Here is a 27,930-nt window from a genome sequence, read left to right as displayed (position 1 = left end):
ATATATATATATATATATATATATATATATCTTCTTTCTATGGGCCAGGGGCAGGAATGGAGAAGGAGTAAAACACAACAGATTACCACCACATTGCCTACCCAAAAATTCCAGACTAGATGATTAAATTACATTTCTGGGGAAGGCTGTAACTGCAAGAAATTATGTCAGGTATTGTAGAGGTTTGGTACCATGGGCTTTAGCACAAGTGACACTTTTGGGGCCTGTGGTTTTCTCTTTAGCACCTGCACATCTGCATTATGTTTCTGGATGCATGCAGTATGCCTCCTTCCAGAGGGCTCCGTACTTCTTCAGGGCCCTGCAAGAGGAGCAGACAAAATCATGAGCGGGTGAGACTCAGGTCAAAGGAGCTACTTCATGGAACATTTGCTCTTTTACTTAATACTTTACAACATTGTCATTTTCAGCTATATCTGAAAGACCTCTTTCTATCTTGTCCGGCGGAGGGAGTCAAATACACTGATTTATGTTTTAGAAGGCAAGCTGACATTTTCTATATGGAGGAGAGTGATATTTTGTTTTATGCTTTTCTGTACTCCAAAGCATCACTTTCCTTTTCTCCAGTATTAAAAGAAAAAGCTCTGCTGAATCTCTGAAAGATAAACCATATGACTATAAACCAACTTGTCCTGTATCCACCTACCTCTCCTACTTTATAAAGTGAAACATTTTTCTAGGCTCTGGTGATACAGCACTGAATGGGAGTGATGAGAGTCTTGTCCACCTGGAGTTCCTGGTCTGCACTGGGAGACACATATTACCCAATATGCTATTTAATCATGATTGTGATAAAAGTCAGACATGAAGAGAAGCAAGCATGTGACAGGTTTAGTCTTGGGGGCAAGGGAGGACTGAGATGAAGAAAAGACCTTTCAGGTGAGCTTTGGAGAGTGAATGGAACTTGAGAAGGTGACAGGAGGGGGAAGGCAGGTTGGCAGATTATTCTAGGTAGAAGAAAAAGTGACCAAGGATGTGTCATGGGCAAGGGATAGGGAGTTATGTAGCAAGTGAAGTGAGGTCAGATATCTGGAGGGCAGGAAAGGAGGAGGGCAGTGGTAGAAAGTGAAGATGGATCACTGTTCAGGGGTCAGATCTGACCAGGTCTAGCCTTGATGGCTTATTTATTCATATTAATAAGGTACTGTTTTTCTTTTTCCTAATCTGAAAAAAAAAAAAAAATCAGCCAAGGTTTTGGCTGTTAATTTGATGGGCAAAGGATTCTCTAGGGAGCTGTGCAAACTTTAGGATGAGTATGGATTCTCAGTACCTACAGGAAGAGTCACCCCTGCCTGTCCCATCAGACCCTGCAAGCATCTTGGTTTTCAACCCTGATCCAGATGAATGGAGAGTCCCTCCTACTGGTTAAGTTCTAAAGCATGTCAAGGCTCTTTGGGTGATACAAAGACAAATAATACAGAACCCTGGTTTATAAGAAGCTTGTAATTAAGTTTGGCACCAAGGTATTTTCACTAAGAAGTACTTAGAAGGCAGCAGGTAAATGGTAGGAATGACTGTTATCATTTCTCTGTTAGTGTTGTTCCTTATAGAGCCTCCTGTCCATGCTGGGCACATGAATGTTTCTTAATAAATAGCTATTGACTGAATGATTTATAAAGCAGTGAAGAGTCTGGGGACCAGCAGTGAAGGGAAATGAGAGCTGTGGGTTGGGGGACTGTTATTACCTAAGAGTATCTCCAAATGCCTTCAACATGGGCTTATTCACATACGGCAGTCCATGCTTGGCACACAGTGACTTTACCAGAGGTGCCACCTTGTGGTAATTATGGCGTGGCATTGTGGGAAACAGACTAGGGAAACTGAGGAGATATAAAACTTTTCAGACCTAAAGAGAAACCCAAAGCTCCCTTTCCCCTTTAACAAAATAAAATGGGATCAGCCACGCAGACCCAACCTTGACCTTGCACAATACTTTTGTTCTGGGAAGTTAAAAGACTTGCTGGCAGACTCATCGTATCCCTTCAGTTCAGTTCAGTTCAGTCGCTCAGTCATGTCTGAGTCTTTCTGACCCCATGAACAGCAGCACGCTCGGCCTCCCTGTCCATCACCAACTCCCGGAGTTTACCCAAACTCATGTTATTGAATCGGTGACGCCATCTAACCATCTCATCCTCTACCGTCCCCTTCTCCTCTTGCCTTCAATCTTTCCCAACATCAGGGTCTTTTCAAATGAGTCAGCTCTTAACCCTCTACAAGCCTTGTGGGTGGCAGGTGTTTAGGAAGAATTAAGAGAATGTGTTTTAGCTCAATCAACTGTTGATTTTTGGCCTGATCAAATGAAAGTGTACCATTCAGAACTTTCTACCATTTAGAACTACCCAGAGATCTGGAGATACTCAATCTCCCACCTTGCCCCTACTAATCTCTGTCTTAGTTTCTGTCTTTCTAACTTCCTTAGCAAGAATAGATGAGTGTATATTAAGTCATGGTAAATAGCTAACAGTCCCAAGAAAGGAATAAGAAGTGAGGAGAGATGGATTTTTAATCCCAAGTTTTCATTAGTCAGCCAGATGACAGTCTTGGATGTAAACCTTTCCTTTAACAAAACTATCAGGAGTAATTTTTTGCTGAAATTTTCAAGCCCTAATATGACAAATAGAATGAAAACAATTCCTTGGACAAATAAGGTCTTGTTCCTTCTTTGACTATCATAGACTCACATGGCTTAGACAAAGAGAATGTGCAAAGCCTCTCCCCTGATACTCTGGAGAAACTGACTCTCAATGTTTTAACTTGCATCAAGGCGTGAACTACCCATTTCCTCTGTGTAACTGGCCCATGGGTAAAGGATTTCCAGATACCATTTAGAAATTGCAGCAGGGACTCCACTTCATTTATTTTGTAACCTTGGCTCTAAAGACACAGATAAGTAAATATTTGAATTATAGCATAGTTAAGTTTGAACACAAGTTGGTTACCCAAGTGTCCTGATTTTTCTTAGGTTTTGCCAACAAAGCAAATGCAAAGAGATTCCTAAGCCCATAGGATTCTGGAAACTGAGTCACTGATACTTTTCCAAGATTTCACTCCATGTACTCGCAATTGTGACACTTCCTTCATTTCTTTCTTCCTTTCCTTAACATTGTTGTTAATCCTTTAGAGAATCCTGGTTCATTTTTTTCCCTTAAGATTGCGAGTCTACTGCTCCGCTCTGGACTATATGGAGGGCAGTTACAAGTAACAGCCCTTGCCCTTTATCGTGAACTATTTCTCTTACTCACTGGTGCTCAATTTGGAAGTTCAAGTGCCCAGTGAACCAGTCATTGAAAAAGGGCTGTTCAACATTACAGGTGGCCAAGACCTGCAAAGAAAAAGTTTACATTAGGTGTAAATGAACTCATGACAAACAAGAGATTTAGTTACTCTGTTATTCATCCATCATTCAGCAAGTGCTGATGGAGTAAGCATTTTGTGTAACAAACCATGAGGGATAGAAATAAGTCCCAGGTCTCAGGGATCTGACAATTATAAAGGAAATAAGGCATTTTGCTAAGAAGTATAGATAAGGCAATAGATATGAAGAAGTAAATAGGATTTGAGAGGGCTAAATCAGTATTTGCCCTCAAAATCAGAAGACTAAGGTGTCATGAGTAAGGAGTTTGGCAGATGGAAGTGGGATTGTAAGACTCTGGTAGAAATTATAGGACTTTGAATGCTATTACCACAGAATAGACTTAAAGGACTTCTAAATGAGGAATAAAGCATACAAGGGCTTTAATCAAGGGTTTTGTGCATAGAAATACATTTATTAATATATACAAGTAGCTTCCTTTTTAATCTCATGTATTTTATTTTATTCAAAGACAGACTGAGAAGAAGTTCATAGGATTCTCCAGACTACTTAGAATGCTTATGAATGTGATTTTATTCAGTGCCTTTCTAAGATTTAATCCTTGTTAGGGTTGTTGCCATTTTGAATGTTATTTTTGCAGTTATTCTAAGTCACGGTTCCTCGAAGTGTACTTTAGAGCACCTTGGGGTTCCCTAGGACACTTTCGGGGGATCTTCAAGGTCAAAATGATCCCCATAATACTTCTGAGACAGTATTTGCCTTTTTCATTCTCATTCATACATGCTTATAGCATGGGTTTTACCAGAGGCTATTAAACATGGGACGATGTCATCACTCTGATGTTAACCTTTATTGGCTTTATCTTGTTATTTTAAAATTAATAGCTATTTTAAAACTCTCAGATTCAGTTTCAAATACAGTAAGTATCAGTGGATATAACTTCCACAAATGAAAGCTCTTTGATGTTCTCAATAAGTTTTAAGAGTAGTTTCTTGACCAAAAAGATTGAGAAGCACTACTGTGTGGAATGTCCACTGAATATGGAAATGGGCATGGAGGAGGAGGCAGTATGATGCCTGGATTCTCCACTTAATCATGGCACAGCCAGTATTAGGCTTAGGAGGCAGTTGTATTCGCATGGGTCACCAATCTTCTAATCGTTAACAGCATGCTTGCAGAGAAGGCAGTCTCCTCTCTGGGCCCCACCACCTATACAATGAAATGAGGGGGATTCCAGGGTTCTTCCTTCTGTTATTCTAGGAGTGTGAGATTCATTGAAAGATTGAAAGATTCATTGAAAGATTCATGTTGAGGCAGGTTTAGTAAACCTTGCCTGTAAAGTGCTACCCAGTAAATGTTTTAATTGTGCATCACAGCTATGCAGTTCTACTGTTTAAGAATGAAAGCTATCATAGAGAATAGGTAATGTATTAGTGTGACTGTGCTCTAATAAGACTACAAAGACACACACTGGGCTAGACTGGCCCTTTGGGTGTAGTTCATTAAGACTTGGTTAAGAGCAAAAACTCTTGAGAGTCCCTTGGACTGCAAGGAGATCCAACCAGTTCATCCTAAAGGACATCAGTCGTGGGTGTTCATTGGAAGGACTGATGTTGAAGTTGAAACTCCAATACTTTGGCCATCTGATGTGAAGAGTTGACTCATTGGAAAAGACCCTGATGCTGGGAAAGATTGAGGGCAGGAGGAGAAGGGGACGACAGAGGATGAGATGGTTGGATGGCATCACCGACTAAATGGACATGGGTTTGGGTAAACTCCGGGAGTTGGTGATGGACAGGGAGGCCTGGCGTGCTGTGGTTCATGGGGTCGCAGAGAGTTGGACACGACTGAGTGACTGAACTGAACTGAACTGAAGAGCAAAGGTTCTGAAATCAAACTGCCGAGGTTTAAAACCTGCTTCTAGGGAACTCCCGCTGGTCCACAGGTTAAGACTGTGTACTAAACACAGGTTTGATCCCTGGTAGGAGAACTAACACCCTGCATGCCACACAGTGTGGCCAAATAAATAACTAAAACCTGCTTCTACTAGTTAGCTGTGTGATCTTACACAAGTTATATAACTTATTCTACCTCAATTTCATCATTTTTACAGTGGGAATACTCCGAGCACATAGCTACATGTAGCTACATGCAAAACAGTTGACAGTGCCTGGCCCCTGGCAAGCCTCTAATAAATATTATTTGAGGTAAGCAGATGGTAATCAGGATGCTTTCCCAAGAACAGCATTATTACCTGAGTGCTGAACCAGTCCTGGTTCTCCTCTTTGCTCATTTTCATTGGTATGTGGCTCATCTGGGTAACATATGCAATCCATGGACTCTCAAGAAACCTTTAAGAGAATAAATGGAAGATGTGATCACTCCTTGGGGAGTTTCAGTTCCAGTCACTGGGCTTGCATACCCACTTGCAGATCTGGCTGAGCATTGGAGGAAATGGCAGTAACTCAAAAGGTCCAATAAAGTGGTGGTTATTTGTTTTTCATCTTTGTAGACTTTTTATATCTAAAGATGGCACACTAGGGAATCAGTCACAGTCCCTGTCTTGCAGCCTACTGTACCAGAGCAGTGTCCCCAGTATTTTCTGAAGGCGTTGGTGCAAGGCTCAGAAAATACCTAGATAACTGAAGGTCAGGCTTCCCTGCTGGTTCAGTGGTCAAGATTCCATCTGCCAATACAGGAGATCTGGGTTTGATTCTTGGGTCAGGAAGATGTCCTGGACAAAGAACTGGTAAACCACTCCAGTATTCTTGCCTGTGAAACCCCCAGAGCAGAGGAGCCTGGCAGGCTACAGTCCATGGGGTCGCAAAAGAGTCAGACATGACTTGGCGACTAAAGCAACAACAACTTAAGCATATATGCAATGTGATTAAGAGCTTGGCTGTTGTCATCAGACAGAACTGGGTACAAGTTTTGATTTGGCACTGCTACTGGCCCTTATTTGCTCTTGAGTAAGTGATTTCATTTCTCTGAACTTTAGTTCTCTTACCAGAAAAATGAAATTGATACTATCTACATTGCCTGGTTGTGCATTTTTTGATTACATGAAATAAGGTAATGCATGTAGAGTGAGTGAAGTTGCTCAGTCGTGCCTGACTCTGCGACCCCGTGGACTGTAGCCCACCAGCTCCTGCATCCATGGAATTTTCCAGGCAAGAATACTGGAGCAGGTTGCCGTTTCCTTCTCCGGGGGATCTTCCCGACCCAGGGATGGAACCCGGGTCTCCCACAGTGCAGGCGGGCGCGTTGCCGTCTCCTTCTCCAGGGGATCTTCCCGACCCAGGGATGGAGCCCGGGTCTCCCACAATGCAGGCGGGCGCGTTGCCGTCTGAGCCAGCAGGGAGGCCCACTGTGAGCCGTCAGCAGACCGCCTGACGTGGAGGAGCCCCCGCCGCTGCTATGAGCAGGGACGAGAGTGATGAGGGAGGGATGCATCGCGAGGTGAACGGGGTGATTCAGTTTAAAGTGCTTTTGATGTGGGGAAAATCTCTAGTCATAAAATAACTTTTTAAAAAACTGGGCTCCTACTATCTTTGGTAAGAATTATGATGTCCAGCTGGATTACAGTTTGAAGGACTTGGTGATCAGGCAGAATGCAATTGTCCTTTGAGAAATATGCAGGTCCACTTAAATGTGGATATTTTTAAGTAAACACACAATACTACAAGATTAGTGCTTGCCTGAATCCACAGTTGAGGAACCACATACTGGCTAGATGACTATGGAGCCTGAATATCTTTGAATTTCGGTAACTGAGGTGGGTCTAGGGACTAATCCTCCTCAGATGCTGAGGGATTACTATACTGCAATTGGGAATTAATCACGTGGGGAAAAAAAAGGCATTATTGGGAAATTCAGTTTCCAAGAAACTCAACTACTTCAGCTGCTTTACCCCACATTTTCTTGGAAACGTTTGAGTTACAAGAATGTGGTCTGGTGTCATAGTCTGCTAATCATTGCTAATCATAAATAGCTCAGTTAAGGAAGGTAAGAGGACCATCCAGGTAATAAGAGTAGGAGAATATTAACGTTTCCTTACTTGACTAAATATATGAGCACCATGGTTCCGAAGATTCCATAGAAAGGGCCAAATGTGATGAAATAGCAGATATAAAAGCTGCTGACCCAGGCAATGTCCTGCGGAAAGAAGTGCTTGAAAGTTAAGCTAGTGGAAATAAAACTGGCTAAATCTTATATCCTGATACTCAAGGAAGCTACATCTGGAAAGGACCAAGCATTTACATTTTCCCTTTTCTACCAGCCTGATCTAGCTTTAGAGAAGGAATCGAGTTACTCACCTTCCAGGCCCTTCTGCGGTACATTGCTAGAATCGATTTCAGGTTGATATACACCGGCATGAGAAGGGGGGCCCCAACTGAAAACAAACAAACAAAAAGTTCATAAACAAATGAGCTGATATGATTCCTGTGAAAGTTAGTGGGAGTCGATCTCCTTAACATGTGAACAAATGAGCGGATATGATTCCTATGCAAGCTAGTGGGAGTTGATCTCCTTAACATTCTACCCCTGGAATGTTGCTCCTGAGAAGGGATGCAAGGTGGAGATCCACAACCACATTCTGGATGCTGCTGGGCTTTTAGAGTCTCTGAGGCTGACCAGGACTTTGGTTCAAGCTCCCTTAAGGAGACTAGGGAAGCTTTGAAGATCTGAGTCAATCCTGATGAAGGTATCCTGGAAGGGCTTCTGCTCTGAGCTTTCAACTTTTCTCAAGGTCTCTGGAATCCTTCAGTCCTTCACACTCCTTCGTGTTGGGCCCTGTCACAATATGTCAAGGTGGCAGATATAGAGCTGGCATACTGAGTCTGGCCAGATAGTTATTTACCTGCCCTTCCCCCAGGACCAGTGAAGTTGCCTGGAGCACATAGGAGTCATATGGAGACCCTTCAGACTTTCACAACTCTCTCCTTGATCAAACTTGAGTCAGATGCTCTGGACCCCCTTCCTGACTAGGCTTCACACTTGACCTGTAAACTTTCAAAGTCTGTGAATTGTCAGCCCAGATGATTTTGTCCACCCTACACACTAAGAGACTCGCACAAATGCTAGAAATAGTTTCTAAGAACAGTTCAGGGCCATGCTCCTGGGATGACTCCAGCCCCCTTAAAATTCTTGCATGAGAAAGTTCAAGACTGTCCAAAGAACTTACTGCTTGTTCAGTAGGCTTCTGACCTCCTTTTTCTTCGATCACTTGCTAGAAAACTTACAATTATAAAATTCTTACTCTCTCCCTCTGGAATGGATTGTCCCTGATTCAGAAATGTTTTTCTCAAGGACTTGGGAGTCATCCCTTTGAAGTACAATCTTGGAGGATCGGGCTCTGTGCTGCAGCCTCTGGGAGGGTAAGGAGTTTGACTTTGATAAGCACCAGTGAGAAGATACACATGGCTTAACCACATGACCAGCTTCCCCTCCCTTTATCCTCTTTCCCTAATTTCTTTTAGCATGTCTCAGTGTTTTAAAAGTCTCCCAACTTTCTTTTCTGAGAGTTGAGCTCAGCTTGTACTGAAGTACCTTTCCCTACTACAGGAATCTGCATGAAAGCTGTCTCCCCATCTTTATGAAATGTCAAGCTTCATCTCTCTTTGATGGGTTGAGTACGACTCATATGTACCTGTCATACTAAGTTGAAGACATTTGAAAGAAAATGACAAAATGAAACAGCTCCTGAGGACGATGTGGTTTGTAAGCTGGGCATTCTGCAGTGAAGCTACAATATTCACCCATTCCTCATAAGCTAAGGCTGTATTGTTTTACTACACACAGGAGGAGAGTTCAGACAAGAGACCCCAACAATTTTTTCTTATGTGAATACACATCTGTCTGGGCTGGAATAGTTCCCTTTCAAACAGGGGCACCAATGTCCTCCACACCCTTTTTGGTCATGAAAGAGAATAACCGCATTAGGAGAAGTCCTCAGAATTCTAGCACTGGAAGAGGCTGCAGTGGTGGTTGAGCCTCATGTCTCAGAAAATGGACTCACAGGCCATCCCGGTCAGGCAGGAGACAGATGACCACTGGTGGCCAGTGTTTGGGCGAGCCAGATCATCTGCAACTGCTTCTCAATCTTAACACTGTTGGCATCTTAGGGTCAGATAATTCTTTACTGTTCAGGGCTGTTCTGTGTCCTGTAAGGCATTTCATGACATCCCTGGCTGCTGCCCCATGGATGTCAGTACCGTTCCCCCGCTTTCTTGTGATAATCAAAAAAGTATCTATACGGTGTCAAATGTCCCACTGGGGGCAACTATGCTCTTAGGTGAGAACCACTGATCTACAGGAAATGTTTGGAATCTTCCTTCATTTGGGTTTCTTTTCCAAATGAGTAAGCATGTTTCAGATGAGCATATTTTGGGGTCCTAAATTTTCTTTGTGAGCTCTCATAAATTTGACTTGGTTTAGAGCAAAACATTTTTGCTTCTAATATTTTCATTGGTATTAGCATTATTCAGCTACCCTATTTTCTCTCAAGCCTAGAATATATCCAGATCTATCTTTCTATCTTATATGTGTGTGTGTATGTGTGTGTGTGTGTGTGTGTGTGTATGTGTCCACTAAAATACCTTCTCCAGCTGTATGTAAGCTGTGGGAACAGTCAACTTTCTTCCACACAGAAGCTCTGCAGGTGACTTTATTCATGAGACTCTGCTTTTTCTGGCACCTATTGTCAGTGCTTGAGCATTCTTTTCCTGTTTTTCCTCCCTATCCATATACCACTATCCTTTTCTTCTTCATAAGTATTGTATTTTTCCAGGTCGACAGTCACAGTTTCCATACCCCTTGATTGGCATCCTGCCTCCCATCCTTCTTGGAACATCTCCTTCCTTGTACAGTAGCCAGAGTGATGAGATGCCCAGTAAGAATGCCTAATTGCTCTTCTATTTTCCTTTTCAGATTTCACCCAGGTAAGTCTGAAATAAAGCATGCTGCTTTTTTGAGGCACAACTAGACATGGGATCGTCTCTCTGTGGGAGGATTTCAGTCATGCCCTCTGGTTTGACAACAGTTTGCTTCAAGGAAATGGGATGATAAGGATTGTGGCCCCCTGGGACTCACCCATGCAGAAGTACAGGTGCTGCTTCTCGTAGTTGATGAATTTGATTTTGTTCTTGCCATACTGAATGAAGAGAGAATAAAACTAAAGTAAGAACGATATAGACTTCTGTTATTATACTCAAGGTTGTGTGTGTGTGTGTGTGTGTGTGTGTGTAGAATCTCTATAGAACAAGCCATCTGGTCAGGGTTCATTTACTGTCAAACTGAAGCCACTAATGAACCAGAACTGAAGGGGGAGGAAATATTGTGGTGCCTTTTTCTATATTTCAGTTCACTTGTGTTCAGTTGGTCAGTCATGTCCAACTCTTTGCAACCCCAAGAATCACACCATACCGGGCCTCCCTGTCTATCACCAGCTCCCGGAGTCTACTCAAACCCATGTCCATCGAGTCGGTGATGCCGTCCAACCATCTCATCCTCTGTCGTCCCCTTCTCCTCCTGCCCCCAATCCCTCCCAGCATCAGGGTCTTTTCCAATAAGTCAAATCTTCACATGAGGTGGCCAAAGTACTGGCGTTTCAGCTTCAGCATCAGTCCTTCCAATGAACACCCAGGACTGATCTCCTTTATGATGGACTGGTTGGATTGCCTTGCAGTCCAAGGGACTCTCAAGAGTCTTCTCCAACACCACAGTTCAAAAGCATCAATTTTTCGGTGCTCAGCTTTAGTCACAGTCCAACTCTCACATCCATACATGACCACTGGAAAAACCATAGCCTTGACTAGGTTGGTCATAACTTTCCTTCCAAGGATTAAGCGTCTTTTAATTTCAGGGCTGCAATCAGCATCTGCAGTGATTTTGGAGCCCAAAAAAATAAAGTCTGACACTGTTTCCACTGTCTCCCCATCTATTTCCCATGAAGTGATGGGACCAGATGCCATGATCTTAGTTTTCTGAATGTTGAGCTTTAAGCCAACTTTTTCACTCTCCTCTTTCACTATCATCAAGAAGCTTTTTAGTTCCTTTTCACTTTCTGCCATAAGGGTGGTGTCATCTGCATGTCTGAGGTTATTGATATTTCTCCCAGCAATCTTAATTCCAGCTTGTGCTTCTTCCAGCCCAGTGTTTCTCATGATGTCTGTGCATATAAGTTAAATAAACAGGGTGACAATATAGGCCTTGACATACTCCCTTTCCTATTTGGAACCAGTCTGTTTTTCCATGTCCAGTTCTAACTGTTGCATCCTGACCTGCATACAGGTATCTCAAGAGGCAGGTCAAGTGGTCTGGTATCCCATCTCTTTCAGAATTTTCCACAGTTTATTGTTGATCCACACAGTCAAAGGCTTTGGCGTAGTCAATAAAGCAGAAATAGATGCTTTTCTGGAACTCTCTTGCTTTTTTGATGATCCAGTGGATATTGGCAATTTGATCTTTGGTTCCTCTGCCTTTTCTAAAACCAGCTTGAACATCTGGAAGTTCTCAGTTCACGTATTGCTGAAGGCTGGCTTGGAGAATTTTAAGCATTACTTTACTAGCATGTGAGATGAGTGCAATTGTGCAGTAGTTTCTTTATTTAAATGTGGGCAATTCTTGCAGGGATTGTTCATTCCATTTGAATTCAGGGATTGTTATCATTTATTATTATACCCATGGGAGCCATTTTGAGATTTGTCCTGGTGTGGAATGGAGTGATAATGGAGGAGAAATATTTCTGATAAGTTTTTAAGGTCTTCTTCAACCTATGTGCTTAGAATTCTGCTTGAAGCACAGTCTGCTTGTATCCATTCATCCATTTAACAGATATATGTTGAATGGTTGTGTTATAAAACACATAGTCATAACCTCTAGTATCTACTTCATCTTTCCTCCTTTAATTCCATCGTGGATCTCATGCTGTGATTTACTCATTTTAAGGCTTGATAATATATAATCTTACCACCGGGAATTTGAGTCATTTCCTAGGGGTCTTCTTAGTTAATTTAGTCTGTGCCCAAATGCAGAAAGGCAGCAAATATCTTGAGAGGAGGCATAGACATAATGGTTTATCTGTATTACCTAAGAGACAGTTAATAAATGTTTGGCTGAAGAGATTAATGAATGAATGATAATTCAGATCTCCTCTATAATTTTACCATATGTTCAGTCAGTTAAAACACTGTGAGCACTGTTTAATTTTTTGCATTTCCCATTCTTTTGATACCTTCCCTTCTACATATTTCTTCTGTTCTTTGAATATTAGACTTGACCCTTCTATCTCTCACTATCATAAATCAAAATAAGTGTCACGGTGATAAAGTAATGATAGTTATTTGCAGTTACTCCCAAGCTTCTGGATATTTAAGTGGTAGGAAACTTGAAAGAGGGAGGCGGTGGGAAATTTTGGAGAGTTGGCAAATGTAGGTGAAGGATTGACTTTTGAGTATGGCTCCAAAGGAGAAGTCTAACTTTTCCAGAGTATGAGAACAGGACCTGGCCCTAGAGGATTTAATTAATACTTGTTAAAGGAATGAATGTTTGAAGAAAGTGGTAGAAAGACTGACAGTAAAATAGGAAGAACAGAAACAGTTAAGGCTTATCAGAATTAGTTTTGTTGCAAAACAATGAATTTTAGAGATTTAATGATTTTAAGTAATGTGCAGTTGCCTTGAAATTATAGTATACAGAACCTAAGGCTCGAGGGATATGTCTCTAGAATGAAGGAGAAGTGATGATGTCTCCATCCTCTGTGAAGAGGCAGCATGTGAACTGGATACAATTCTACAGAAAGCATTTCTGGAGGGGGTCAGGCTGCCTCATGAACTCCAGTGAGACAAATCTCCATTGCTGTGAGGGAATGAGGAGAGAAGTCAAAATGTCACAAGTTTAATGATCAGCTGAGTTCACAGGGATTCCCTGGTGGCTCAGACTGTAGAGAGTCTGCCTGAAATGTGAGAGACCCTGGTTGGATCCCTGGAGAAGGAAATGACAACCCACTCCAGTATTCTTGCCTGGAAAATCCCATGGGTGGAGGAGCCTGGTGGGCTATAGTCCATAGCGCCTCAAAGAGTCAGACATGACTGAGCGACTTCACTTCAGGAGTTTGCAAACTTTAGAGAGCTCTGACTTGTTTGTGGAGTCATTGTGAAGAACAACTGACTGAAGACCACAAGGTTTCTTTCTTTTTTTCTTTATATCTCGGCAGGAGACTTTTTCTCCTAATTGGAAGAAGGTTGTCTTCCCAAACTGGGAAAACATATTTTGAGAAAGTTGAACAATTCTGGTCACCACAAAGTCCACACAGCAACTGACCAAGCTACACTCCTTTGTTTTTAGAAAGCTCCTAAATTCTTCCAGAAGCAGATAGAGCCTCTTCCTAAGCACTTAATTCTCAGGATCCATCATTTCCTCTCAAGGAAAGACACCTTTCTGTGGTTATCCTTATACCTTCTATGTTGAAAGCAGACTCAGAAAATCTTGGTAATAATCCTTACATGCTGGTTTTTAAGCTGAGGTTTAAGAAAGTCAACAGCTGGGACATCCTGGAGTTTGTCATCCTTTTTCTGTTGCTTAAGAAGTCTGAGTTAGAGGCAAGGTCCTAAGTGTATTATGAGGCATTTGAGCTGAGTTTCATGTGTAAACGAACCAAAATGAACCTAAACTAAAAATAGCAGCTTAGTTTCTTCCAACAGCTAGAATTAGTTGACATAACTAGATAGGTAGGTGTTTCATGATTTAGCACTTGTTGAATGTTCTGCCATGCCTTCTATGAGTGATTTAGCCTGAATGACTTTTAAGATCATTTAGTCATTCGTTCCACATTTTTTTTTTTTTTTCTTACAACACCAGATTCACTTATTTCAAATCTATATCCTGGACTTAAAAGAAGAAGAGATGCTCTGAAAACATGCTTGAAGCCAGTATCTCCAGCCTGACGTCCTCAAGACAAAGGTGTAGACCTTTCCAAGAACAACTTCCTGAAACCTTTCTCTAGTGCTTAGGATTTCTGAACATACCTTGACAGGTTGTAAATCTCCAATAACAAGAAATGGGTCTAGATTAATATCTGGGTCTTTGAGGTAGATGTTTGTTTTGACATGGTGTTGGAAGTGCTGGTTATTCCACCATTTGGCAGATAGGCCCTGAGGAGAAGAGAACATTCATTAGCTGCAAGGTTTCTCTCCTGAAATATCTTTCATTATCAGAGTTTTCCAAAACTAAAGAAAATCAACTGAAAATCATCTGAATATTGACTGGAAGGACTGAGGCTGAAGCTGAAGCTCCAGTACTGACCACCTGATGTGAAGAGCCAACTCACTGGAAAAGACCCTGAAGCTGGGAAAGATTGAGGGCAGGAGGAAAAGGGGATGACGGAGGATGAGATAGTTGGATGGCATCACCCACTCAATGGACATGAGTCTGAGCAAACTTTATGAACTGGTGAAGGACAGGGAAGCCTGGTGTGCTGTGTTCATGGGGTCGCAGTGAGTCGGACATGACTAGCGCCTGCATAGTAACAATCAGCGTTTTCTGCCTACATCTCCAAAGCTTAATTAGCATATGGATTCCTGGAACATGCCATCCCCCATTCCTGGGTCACAGAATGATTTATTGGCTAGAGGCTCTAAAAGCCTACCAGCAAATAATTATCTTATCTAGGAGCACAAATTCCAGGCTAAAACAACTCCTGATAATGAAGAAGATTAAAAACTGTTTAAATGAAATGTTTTTCCTTTTTTTTTTTTTTTTTTTGTCCTCCTTTTAAAAAGAAACATGAAATAGGTAGAGCAGAGAGTATACTTATTTTATAAATAAAGAAACTTCAGTTCTAAAACTAGATATTTCTGGGGGAAAATGGCCCCAAGGTTCCTACTTCAATGAATATTTTAAAGAGTCATGGATCTGAAGTCATCTCCTATGGGGGCTTGCCTCTGATCATCACATTTTCAGGTTTCAATGATCTTATTAAGTATAAACAAGAATAAATGTATTTTAGTTGATGCTGAGCTCATATAATCTCTGATTAAGTTGTTTGGGATTTTTTTTCTCTTTCAGTGAGAATCTGAAAGTTTTAAGAGAAAAAGATTTGGAAGTGCATCAGCTTAGTTGCATCCACTGGATGTATAAATGCTTCTGTGTGGTTTAGGAAAATTATCTACCCTTTGATGTTTAATTTCATCTTCAGTAAATATAGTATAATATGATGACATTTACCTGCATGGGTTATTTGAGGAGACATGAGATGTTGTATGTAGAATGCTGGCATATTGAGATATTCAATTTATCTTCCCTTCCCATATTACATTAATCATTATTAGAAGAATAAGCAATAGTCATAGCTTTTACTGCATTTTTGATATCTCTCAAATTGATTAATATGTACTTTAGATCTGCAGTGTTCAATAGAGTATACATTATCTATGTGTGGCCACTGAGCACTTAATATGTGACCAGTCAAATTGAGGCAGGCTGTGTAAGTATATAATACATACTAGATTCAAAGCCTCAGAATGAAAAAAGAAATGTAAAATATATTAATAATTTTTATATTTCTTTCATGTAAAAATGAAAGTATTTGGAATATATACAGGAGTGATAAAGTTGGAAGAGGGTGTTTGCTGTGACCAGTGTGTTCTCTGGGCAAAATTCTGTTGGCCTTTGCCCTGCTTCATCTTGTTCTCCAAGGCTAAATTTGCCTGTTACTCCAGGTGTCTCTTGATTTCCTACTTTTGCATTCCAGTCCCCTATGGTGAAAAGGACATCTTTTTTTGGCATTAGTTCTAGAAGTTCTCGTAGGTCTTCATAGAACCATTCAACGTCAGCTTCTTCAGCATTACTGTTTGGGGCATAGCCTTTGATTACTGTGATATTGAATGGTTTGCCTTGGAAATGAACAGAGATCATGCTTTCATTTTTGAGATTGCATCCAAGTACTGTATTTTGGACTCTTTTGTTGATTATGAGGGCTACTCCATTTCTTCTAATGGATTTTTGCCCACAGTAGCAGATATAATGTTCACCTGAATTAAATTTGCCTATTCTGGTCCATTTTACTTCACTGATTCCTAAAATGTCAATGTTCACTCTTGCCATGTTCTGTTTGACCACTTCCAATTCTCCTTGATTCATGGACCTAACATTCCAGGTTCCTATGCAATATCGCTCTTAACAGCATCGGACTTTACTTTCACCACCAGTCACATCCATAGCTCAGCGCTGTTTTCACTTTGGCTCCATCTCTTCATTCTTGCTGGAGTTATTTCTCCACTCTTCTCCAGTAGCATATTGGATACATACTGACTTGGGAGTTCATCTTTCACTGTCATATCTTTTTGCCTTTCATACTGTTCATGGGGTTATTGCTGGAGTTATTTCTCCACTCTTCTCCAGTAGCATATTGGATACATACTGACTTGGGAGTTCATCTTTCACTGTCATATCTTTTTGCCTTTCATACTGTTCATGGGGTTATTAAGGCAAGAATACCAAAATGGAGTACAAAATGAAGCAGGGCAAAGGCTAGCAGAGTTAGCTAGACTTGGATTACTGTGATACTGAATGATTTGCCTTGGAAATGAACAGAGATCATTCTGTCATTTGGTTTCTCACCAAATCCTATAACAACATAGAAAAGCTGAGATCCAGCTGAAGTCCTAATTTTAGAGATGAGAACTCTGAGAGCCAGAGATGGAATCTGACTTGTTCGGGGTTGCACAGTGAGCGTTATCAGAGCCAGGGCTGAAACCGACTGTCATCAATCCTTATACTGTTATCAGGTTTCCACCCATCATTCCATTCCTCCATCCATCCCTTCATGCATTCCACACATGCTTATGGAAGGCCTACTGCGTGTTAGGCACTCTGCTAGGCACTGCATTTCAGGGGTGCATAGGGCAGTGTGCCTGTCCTCCTGGAGCATATGTGAGGGGGATAAGACCAACTGCCCCTGCTTTTTCCAGCAGTCTGGGTTTTGCAACCCTCAACTCTTAAACAGAGCCATCTAACTTTCTGTGGTTTCTCTCTTTTGTTAAACTTTTCTCTAGTCTGCATCTTTTCTTTTATTTATACATAGTCCTCCCAGGACTAAAACGTTTGGCTCCAAGAAACATATGTCCAGACCCCTACTCATGACTTTATATCCCTACTCATGACTTTATAGGGTATATCTCCTGAGAGGTAGTTCTTTAACCATATACCAGGGACTGGGCCAAATAGTTTATTGGCTAAAACAAACAAACAAACAAACAAAAAAACCAGAACTTCTTAAATAAAAATAAACCTTTTCTTCTAAACATTTAAAATTCTAATTTTAGCATATATGTTATAATGTTATGTGTGTGTGTGTGTGTGTGTGTGTGTGTGTATACATATATGGTCACTACATTGTTTGTATATTTACATTTACTTGTGGTGTGTGTAGTAACATTTTTTGCTGATAAGTGTATGTAGAAACCACTGTTTAGTGAAATGACTTTCAGAATCCCATCATAGTCCTGGAACATTCTGTACCTGGAGATGACCCGTCACAAATATCTGCATCAGGCGGTTCCACTTGGACTTCTTAAACATGGAAAAGTGTCCCATGTCATGCTGCAGAAATGAACCCTGAGCCTGGAAGAGACAGGGTTGCAGTCAGAGAAGTTGACAAGGAAAGAAGAAAGCAGTAAGTGGGCCCGCTGGTAGGTTCGGGAACCCATGAGAACAGTGGAGATCTCTGTATCTGTCACACTTGCTGAGTGCTTTCCGGTCCCTGTACCTTTGCACAGATGGCTCTCGAAGCCTAGAATGTTCTTCTCTCTACTGTCAGAATCGTCCAGTGTGGAATGGAAGGAGGATGCCTTTGGAATCAGACTGACTAGGGCTCTGAACTGTCCTTCACCACTTTACAAGTTATACAACTCTTGCCAAGCTAGTCGGTGGCTCTGAGCTCAGTTCTTTGTCTGAGAAGCAGGGATTATAACATTATACCTTGCTCATTCAGCTGTCTTGCAGCCAAAATACATGTAAAATTCCTGGTAATGCTAAGCAGTCAAATATTTGTTTCTTTCTTGATTCCAGAAGTTGCTTTTCAAAGAATAAAGCAAGTTGACTTTTCAAGAAAAAAATTAGCATATAAAATTTTGTAATTACCATTGATGTTAATTCTCCATGAAATCATCCCCAACTGCCTCAATTAGAATTAGATGCCTCTTTCTGCTCCAAGAACACATGCTTGCTTCTTTCCCTTCTGCCTTGTATCGTGTCTAGATATTTAAATGACCATCTCCTCCACTGGATGACTGCTGCCCAAGTGCAGGGTCAGGTGTGTTTCCCTTTGTGTCCACAATGCAGTGTTGTGGGCATAGAAGGCCCTCTTCAGAAGTCTGTGCTTCATTCAAAGGATTTATCAATTGCCCTGCTACACACCAGTTGCTGATTGCCATTTCTGGCAGAATCCATGATCCTATTATCATGGGATAATAAATAGACTCTCTTCATAGACTGGTGTATTGATAAGTATTGGTGAAATGAGGCTTTTGGCTAGGGTCTCAGGGAATTTTTAAAAAAAAAAAAATATATATATATATGTATATAACTTCTTTTTAGTAGAATCTTTTATTATGGAATAGCATGTATAAATAGTGATATATATATGTGTGTGTCTTTAAACACACACACACACACACATGTAGGTATAAACTAATGTGGGTCTTTCTTTCTTAATGGTGGCTAGGAGGGTATAGAATCTGCCTGTAATCTGGGAGATTCGGATTTGATCGCTGGGTCAGGAAGATTCCCTGGTAAAAGGAATGGCAACCTACTCCAGTATTCTTGCCTGAAGAAATCCATGGACAGAGGAGCCAGTTACAGTCCATGGGGTCTAAAAAAATTGGAAACAACTGAGCGATTAAAAAGAAAACAAAATAAGTTCACATATGTGCTTATAGTCTTCGTAAAATCATAAAACAACCATTAAAAATGTTGGTTGGATAACGAATGAAAGATACAGGTGAAGGTTACATGGCCCAGAACGGAACTTCAGTTACTGACATTGTGTGGATACTATTGGGCAAAGGGTAGCAACTGTCAAGGATATTTACCACATGCCAGTCTCTGTGCTAGGCATTCTACAGAGTAACTTGTTTAGTTCTCCTGAGAATATTTTCATAAAAAAAATCATTACCCTGTATCAAAACCCACTGGGTTTTGATACCTTGCTGGTGTCAGACACTGATGAGTAGCTTGCCAGGAAGTGCCAGGCAGCCGCTGACACCAGTGTAAAGAGGGAAGAAAAAATTCTGAGGCTTCCCATAGATCTGCTGCCTGTGCTTAGGACACCTAGTTACCTGAGCAACCGTGAGAAGAAAAGAAATGAGCATTGTGACAAGCCAGCCACTGCCAAAATGCCACACTATTACCCAAGCCAGGGCTTCCAAAATCAAGACCTGGGCGAGGTGAAGGAAGAAGAACCCCAGGTTGGCATTGAACAAATTCATGGTCTCTAATGTCCTCCGCAGTTCTTGGAAATCTTCCACCAACTGGGACTGTGAGATAAACATGCAAGAAAGGAATTAGCTCCCTCAGTGGAGTGGGAGCACAGATGAACATAATTATTAATCCATTTTATCAATGTATGATACCTTAATTTTATGAATAGACATTTATTTATTGAATAAATATAATTAGGCATAATTTAAACAAAAAAATGAAACCTTAAAAAATTAACAAAAAGCAAAATGCTAAAAACAAGTTATGATAAAATTTTTTTCCAGGAGAAAAGACAGACGAGTAGTGACTTGTAAACTGTCCTCAAATTGTTATGGGACTTATAATTTAATTCTTTTTTGGGGGGATGGGGGAGGTTCATTGAACAGATACATAACTCTAACAATTCTCTTTTTTAAACTGATTAATTAAATTTTTTCTTTGATGCAGGTCATTTCTTTTGAAGTCTGTATTGAATTTGTGGCAATATTGCTTTTATTTTATGTTTTATTTATTTATTGCTGTGAGGCATGTGAGATCTTGGTTCCCTGACGAGGGATCAAACCTGCGCCCCTGCACTGAAAGGAGAAGTCTTAACGCCGGGCTGCCGGGGAAGCCCCCATAAGAAGTCTCCTCCTTTCAGACAAAGGCCGCGTTGACGTGTGGGCGACGAGCAGCGTCGCACTGCCGTCAGGTGCACAGCACGTGACCCACACGCACTGTTCCCTCAGAGCCCAGTCCCCGGGCGGCCATTGTGAGGTACCGAGTGTAGGTCCCTGCCGAACAGCAGGGCCTTGCTGTTTGTCTGCTTTATGTGTAGACGTGAGTATCTATTCATAACAGTCGCCTTTTTAGATCAATGTGCTGTTTGGTCTCTGATTATACTTTGGGGAACTTTGCTATCTATACGGATCTCTGTTACTTTCTATGTTATCAGCTATTTAGCGTGTGCAAAAGATTCCTTTATGAAAGATAGAGTTCACTTAGATTAGCTCAAAGGATGAATTTCCTGTGAGATGCTCAGAAGCTCTACAGGAATGAGAAATTGAAATAATAATAAAAAAGAGCTATGAACATAATCCTAGAAGCAAGAAAATTAATTTCAAATTCACTGATACAACTTTTAAATGATCCAGTGCCTTGGAAAGGTTTGGATGGGCTCATCTCTAGAGGTCCCATAAACATCAGAATTCTGGTGGCCATAGATAACTTTAGTAGATCACACAGTGTGCTAGTCCACAAAAAAGTCTGAAATAGAGTACTTGGGTACAAAAATCAAAAATGAAAGATGACCTCTGTTCATTTCCAAGGGAAACCATTCAATATCAGAGTAATCCAAGTCTGTGCTCTGCTCACTAATGTTGAAGAAGCTGAAGTTGGATGGTTTTCTGAAGAATTACAAGACCTTCTAGAACTAATACCAAAAAAACATGTCCTTTTCTTCATCAGTTCAGTTCAGTCATTCAGTCGTGTCCGACACTTTGCAACCCAAAGGGAAGCATGCTAGGCTTCACTGTCCATCACCAACTCCTGGAGCTTACTCAAACTCATGTCCATTTAGGTGGTAATGCCATCCAACCATCTCATCCTCTGTGATCCCCTTCTCCCACATTCAATCTAGCCCAGCATCAGGGTCTTTTCAAATGAGTCAGTTCTTCACATCAGGCGGCCAAAGTACTGCAGTTTCAGCTTCAGCATCAGTCCTTCCAATGAATACTCAGGACTGATCTCCTTTAGGATGGACTGGTTGGATGTCCTTGCAGTCCAAGGGACTCTCAAGAGTCTTCTCCAACATCACAGTTCAAAAGCATCAATTCTTCAGCGCTTAGATTTCTTTCATCATAGGGGATTAGAATGCAAAAGTAGGAAGTCAAAAGGTACCTGGAGGAACAGGCAAGCATAGCCTTGGAGTACAAAATGAAGCTGGGCAGATGCTAACAGAGTTTTGTGAAGAGAACACACTGGTCATGACAAACACCCTTTGCCAACACATAATAGATGACTCTCTACACATGGACATCACCAGATGGTCAATACCAAAATCAGATTGATTATATTCTTCACAGCCAAAGATAGAGAAGCTCTATACATCAGCAAAAACAAGGCCAGGAGCTGATTATGGCTCAGATCATGAAATCTTTATTTGAAAATTCAGACTTAAGTTGAAGAAAGTAGGGGAAACCACTAGGCCATTCAGGTATGACCTAAAGTAAATCCCTTGCTGTTATACAGTGGAAGTGAGAAATAGATTCAAGGTATAAGATCTGATAGAGTGCCTAAAGAACTATGGACAGAGGTTCATAACATTGTACTGGAGGTGGTGATCAAAATCATCCCCCCAGAAAATAAATGCAAAATGGCAAAGTGATGCCTGAGGAGGCCTTAGAAATAGCTGAGAAAAGAAGAGATGTGAAAGGCAAAGGAGAAAAAGAAAGATATGCCCCTCTGAATGCAGAGTTCCAAAGAATAGCAAGGAGAGATAAGAAAGCCTTCCTCAGTGATCAATGCAAAGAAATATAGGAAAACAATTGAATGGGAAAGACGGGAGAACTCTTCGAGAAAATTAGAGGTACCAAAGGAAATTTTCATACAAAGATGGGCATAATAAAGGACGGAAACCATATGGACCTAACAGAAGCTGAAGATATCAGGAAGAGATGACAAGAATACACAGAAGAACTACACAAAAAAGATCTTAGTGACCCAGATAACCATGATGGTGTTGTGATCACTCACCTAGAGCCAGACATGCTGGAGTGTGAAGTCAAGTGGGCCTTAGGAAGCATCACTAACAACAAAGCTAGTGGAGGTGATGGAATTCCAGCAGAGTTGTTTCAAATCCTAAAAGATGATGCTGTGAAAATGCTGCACTCAATATGCCAGCAAACTTGGGAAACACAGCAGTGGCCACAGGACTTGAAAAATCAATTTTCATTCCAATCCCAAATAAAGGCAATACCAAAGAATCTTCAAGCTTCTTCACAACTGCAGTCATTCCACACACTAACAAAGTAATGCTTAAAATTCTCCAAGCTAGGCTTCAACAGTACGTGAACCGAAAATGTCCAGATATTCAAGTTGGGTTTAGAAGAGGCACAGGAACCAGCAATCAAATCGCTAACATCTGTTGGATCATAGAGAAAGCAAAGGAATTCCAAAAGACATCTACTTCTGCTTCACTGACTATGCTAAAGCCTTTGACCATGTGGATCACAACAAACTGTGGAAAATTCTTCAATAGCTGGGAATATCAGGCCACCTGACCTGCCTTCTGGGCAACCTGTATGCAGGCCAAGAAGCAACAGTTAGAACTGGACATGGAATAATGGAATGATTCCAAATTGGGAAAGGAGTACATCGAGGCTGTGTGTTGTCACCCTGCTTATTTAACTTCTATGCAGAGTGCATAATGAGAAATGTTGGTTAAGCCATGTGTGTCTTCTCACTGGTGCTTATCAAAGTCAAACTCCTTACCCTTCCAAAGACTGCAGGACAGAGCCTGATCCTCTAAGACTGTACTTCAAAGGGATGACTCCCAAGTCCTTGAGAAAGACATTTCTGGGTCAGGGAAGATCCACCTCAGAGGGACAGAGTAAGAATTTTATAATTGTAAGTTTTCTAACAAATGATCGAAGAAAAAGGAGGTCAGAAGCCTACTGAACAAGCAGTAAGTTCTTTGGACAGTCTTGAACTTTCTCATGCAAGAATTTTAAGGGGGCTGGAGTCATCCCAAGAGCATGGCCTTGAACTGTTCTTAGAAACGATTTCTAGCATTTCTGTGAGTCTCTTTGTGTGTAGGGTGGACAAAATCATCTGTGCTGACAGTTCACAGACTTTGAAAGTTTGCAGGTCAAGTTTGGAGCCTAGTCAGGAAGGGGACTCCAGAGCTTCTGGCTCAAGTTTGATCAAGGAGAGAGTTGTCAAATTCTGAAGGGTCTCCATATGACTCCTATGTGCTCCAGGCAACTTCAGTGGTCCTGGGGGATGAGCGGGTAAATAACTATCAGATCAGACTCAGTATGCCTGCTCTATATCTGCCACCTCGACATATTGTGACAGGGCTCAACACGAAGGATCGTGAAGGATTGAAGGATTCCAGGGACCTTGAGAAAACTTGAAAGCTCAGAGCAGAAGCATTCCAGGATGCCTTCATCAGGAATGACTCAGATCTTCAAAGCTTCCCTAGTCTCCCTAAGGAGAAGGGACAGGCTACTCACTCCAGTACTCTGGCCTGGAGAATTCCATGGACTGTATAGTCTATGGGGTTGCAAAGAGTCAGACATGACTCAGCGACTTTCATTATTAATATTTCTGAGAAGAAAATAAGAAAAATGTTAGAGACCAATGACTGACTAAAATTTAGCTAGAAACTAACCACTTGCAGCTTCTTGATTCTGCCATGATTTTCACTTTTATTCTTAACTCTTTAGTTAGGCTTCTTGTGTTACACTTTTCATTTCTTATCTGCATAATTAAGCATTTATAAAACATAAATATTACATAAACAACATGGCACTGATGTTTCAAAGATGCTCATTTGTGTTTGTGAAAATATCTGTATAATTACTTTGAAGAAAAAGTGTTGAGGTCCTATTCTGCTTATATATTAACAATAACAAGGTGTACACAGAATTAAATCAGAAATCCTTTTATTTTGCTGTGGTTTATCATAGAATAGAAGTATTTTTTGTTAATATCTTCAGAATTATTAATAAAATCTGACACTACATGAGCTATACTCCTTACCTGTCATGAAACCTCATATGGCTTCCTCATGTGCTTCACGACATGCATCGTAAGAACAATTTATGGATTCTTTTCCATCCTCTGAGACTCTCCCTGAGGAGATGCCAAGCAATTTCTTGATTGCCCCTGAAGCATTTGAAAGCTTAATAGAAACAAGGGAGCAGATATTTTTATTAGTGGTTCAGGACAATTTATATGCACCAATGAGTTAGAATATTTACAGGTATTTTTGTGTTCCATTTTACTTTTTACTCTTGATTAAATTTCTTCTTCACATGATGCTAAAGTTTATTTTCTGTGCCTATGTAGCAAGACTATGCTACCCAGTTGTTTAATAAAATATCAGTCAAGGTGTCACTTTTTTAGATGTGATAAACTTTTTGAGCAGCAGATTTTGAGTACAGCTGATTTCCTTTCAGAATATGGTGAGACTCTTTCAATCAAGAGTGAGGAATCCCAAAGAGAAAGGAAGTTTGTTTTCAGATTGCCACAAAAAAGTCTGCCTCAGTTTCCTGCATTTGTCCTCAGCATTAGCTAATGCTGTCTGCCAGCCTGGCCCACAAATTTCTGCCTTGCCAGCTCCCATTATAACATTATACACTTTCTTAAATAAATCTATTTACCTATCTATCATATATCTATATTATGTTTCCTGGAATACCCTAATACAGCCATATAGGAATTTGGATTAATATATTTCATCCATAAGACAAACCTGTCGGTATTCCTCTAGCTCTCCAATAGTCTCTCTAGTTAGATGACAAAAAGCTGTGCTGAATTACTGTTCTATGGGATTTTTTTTTAATGTTTAAATGAAATAAAAATAATAAATTTTGTATATATATGAAGAATTTTGTATATATATTCTTTCCTTTTTTTAACTCTATGGAGGGAAATTAGTTGCTCTCATTTCTCATTCCCATTTCACACTGAGTCATCATCTATCTGTTTTGGACTTCTCTTGCACTGTATTTGTCTTTGTACTTGGTGACTGCAGTCATGTCCGACTCTTTGAAACCCTATGGACTGTAGCCAGACGCCTCTGTCCATGGGATTCTCCAGGCAAGAGTACTGGAGTGGACTTGCCTTTAACACATTTCAATATTTCTTGCTTCTCCATCATGTCCAATACCCTCTCCAGCTCTTCTTGTCTACCTTGACATATGTTCTAATGTGTCTCACATAATCCATATATTCTATAAGATGCAACTTGTTAATAGCTGTAAATATGCATTGTTGAATATAATTCAGTAGTTATTTGTGGTTTATCTATGCTGTAACTTTTCGCTATTTATTAAGCTAAAATTCATGGATCTTTTCTTTACTGATTTTTTCTTTATGGCCAATTAATCTACAACCAAGTGGGAAATAAGTTTGTAATGGAGAAGAGATGGTCTCTTCAATAAATGATGGTGGGGGAAATGGGCAACTATGCATAAAAGAATTAACTTAGAATATTCTCTATGGCTATACACAGTAGATTAAAGGTTGAAATGTAAGACCAGATACTATAAAACCCTTAGAAAAACATATAGGCAGAGCACTCTTTGATTTAAACCACAGCAATATCTTTTTCAATCCATCTCCTAGAGTTATGGAAATATAGACTACTCTTTCTTATCCCACATTGTCCCAGGTAGCCTTAAACTTGATATTTAAAAATTTTTATGTTGAAGTAATTATAGGATCACAAGAAGGTTTCAAAAAAAGAACACAGAGTCTTCTGTCCATTTTAGTTCTAGTGGTAACAACTTGCATAAAACAGTACAATTTCATAACCATGAAATTATCAATGTACAATCCACTGAATTTGTTCAGACTTCACCAGACTTGCACATGCTAATTTGTGTATCTTCATTTATATAATCACATGCCCTCCTCAATGTTGTCATATGTGCATAGTTGTATAACCACACCATAGTCAGCACACAGACTTACTTCATCACATGAATATCGCTCATGTCATTTCTTCACAGCCACACCCATTCTCTCTTCTAATTCTTGTCTTTAACCTAAATGCTAAGCAGTTTTTCATCACTATAATTTTAACCATTGAGAATGTTTTATAAAGGAAATACCATGTGTAATCTTTACCAATAGGTTGTGTTCACTCAGCATAATTTTCTTGAAGTCCATTCAGGCTTTTAGTATATCAATGCCTGTTCCTTTATCAGGGCTGAATATTATTACATGATGATACACCTTATTCATTCATTGAAAGACATGTGGCTTGTTTTCAGTATTAAACTATGTGAAGTGAGTAAGTTTACCAATCATTCAGTTTGTCTTTGGTTTTGTTACTCAACACTTTGTACTCTTCAGTATACTGATCTTGTTTATGTATTTATTTATTTGTTTGTGTCACCAAAACATTTCCTTTTGCTTGGGTAATTTACATGCCTTCTTAGTTTCTACTCAATTATTTCATTATATTAATATTGGGTAGATTTAAATGCCATGTATGTAAATTGATTTTTTAATGTGAAATATATTATTTTCTCATTATGCATTATTGTTTCCATATTTTGCTAGAATCAGTTTGATACAATTTTTTTTAGAATTTTTGAATATATGTTAAGACTGATACTATTATTTTTTTCTTAAAATAACTTCTCTTGCACTTTCATAACAGGAAAGCTTTCCAAGTAGAGTTAGGAAATGTGCCTTCTCTTTAGTTTTCTGAAAGAATTAGAAGCTATTTGTTTACTTCTTTAGTCCGAAACAATATGTAGAATTTTGCAATCAAGGCACCTGAATCAGATTCTGGAGTGGAGTTGTGTTAACACAAATTTCTGCTTGAGATCATCTTAGTTCTTGACTTTTTAATAGTGTGTCTTAGTATCCAAACACATCAATATATATATTTAAATTATATCCTTTCATATCGTTCTGGCCTTAAGCACAAATTGCTATTTCAAAGAAATATTGATGTTGGTAAAGTTTCCTTGTAATTTCCTTTTTATCTAATTCTATTTATTTTTAAAAATATTATTGTATTATGCATTAAATTATATTGACATCAAAATGTCCATTCTAATTATTCATTTCTGTACAAACTGCTACTTTTCAATGTTTGCATTCTATGGGAAATTAGCCAACTTCCTTAAATAACTGATATGTCTACTGAATATAACAAAGTAGCATAAAATAAACGAAATATATGGGATATTATGTATGCTTAGTCACAGTTGATTTTTAGAATTCAGATATTAGAGACTGTATCTTTCTTCATTATGAAAGTTATAATGTTAGTTGCTCCATCCTGTCTGACTCTTTGTGACCCCATGAACTGTAACCCGTCAGGCTCCTCTATCCATGGGATTCTCCAGGCAAGAATACTGGAGTGGATTACTGTTCCCTTCTCTGGAGGATTTTCC

At 40.1% G+C, this 27,930-nt stretch overlaps 1 protein-coding gene across 1 annotated transcript; it reads right to left on the bottom strand.

Moving 5' to 3' along the window:
* Window positions 1–36: 36 nt before the first annotated feature.
* LOC133070113 (fatty acid desaturase 2-like protein FADS2B) lies at window positions 37–19,881 on the bottom strand. Its single transcript, XM_061161882.1, has 10 exons — window positions 19,669–19,881; window positions 17,852–17,953; window positions 14,359–14,484; window positions 10,424–10,484; window positions 7,648–7,724; window positions 7,389–7,486; window positions 5,586–5,682; window positions 3,261–3,340; window positions 1,704–1,829; window positions 37–319 (listed from the first exon to the last, which is right to left on the bottom strand). Exons 1-10 carry the CDS (start codon window positions 19,879–19,881, stop codon window positions 259–261), a joined length of 1,041 nt encoding a protein of 346 aa, XP_061017865.1. The 3' UTR covers window positions 37–258.
* Between the last annotated feature and the right edge of the window lie 8,049 nt (window positions 19,882–27,930).

The sequence above is a fragment of the Dama dama genome, chromosome 1 (genome assembly GCF_033118175.1).
Source record: "Dama dama isolate Ldn47 chromosome 1, ASM3311817v1, whole genome shotgun sequence".
Taxonomy (NCBI): domain Eukaryota; kingdom Metazoa; phylum Chordata; class Mammalia; order Artiodactyla; family Cervidae; genus Dama; species Dama dama.
Note: the sequence above shows the minus strand (reverse complement) of the source record. Positions and strands in the feature narration are given on the sequence as shown.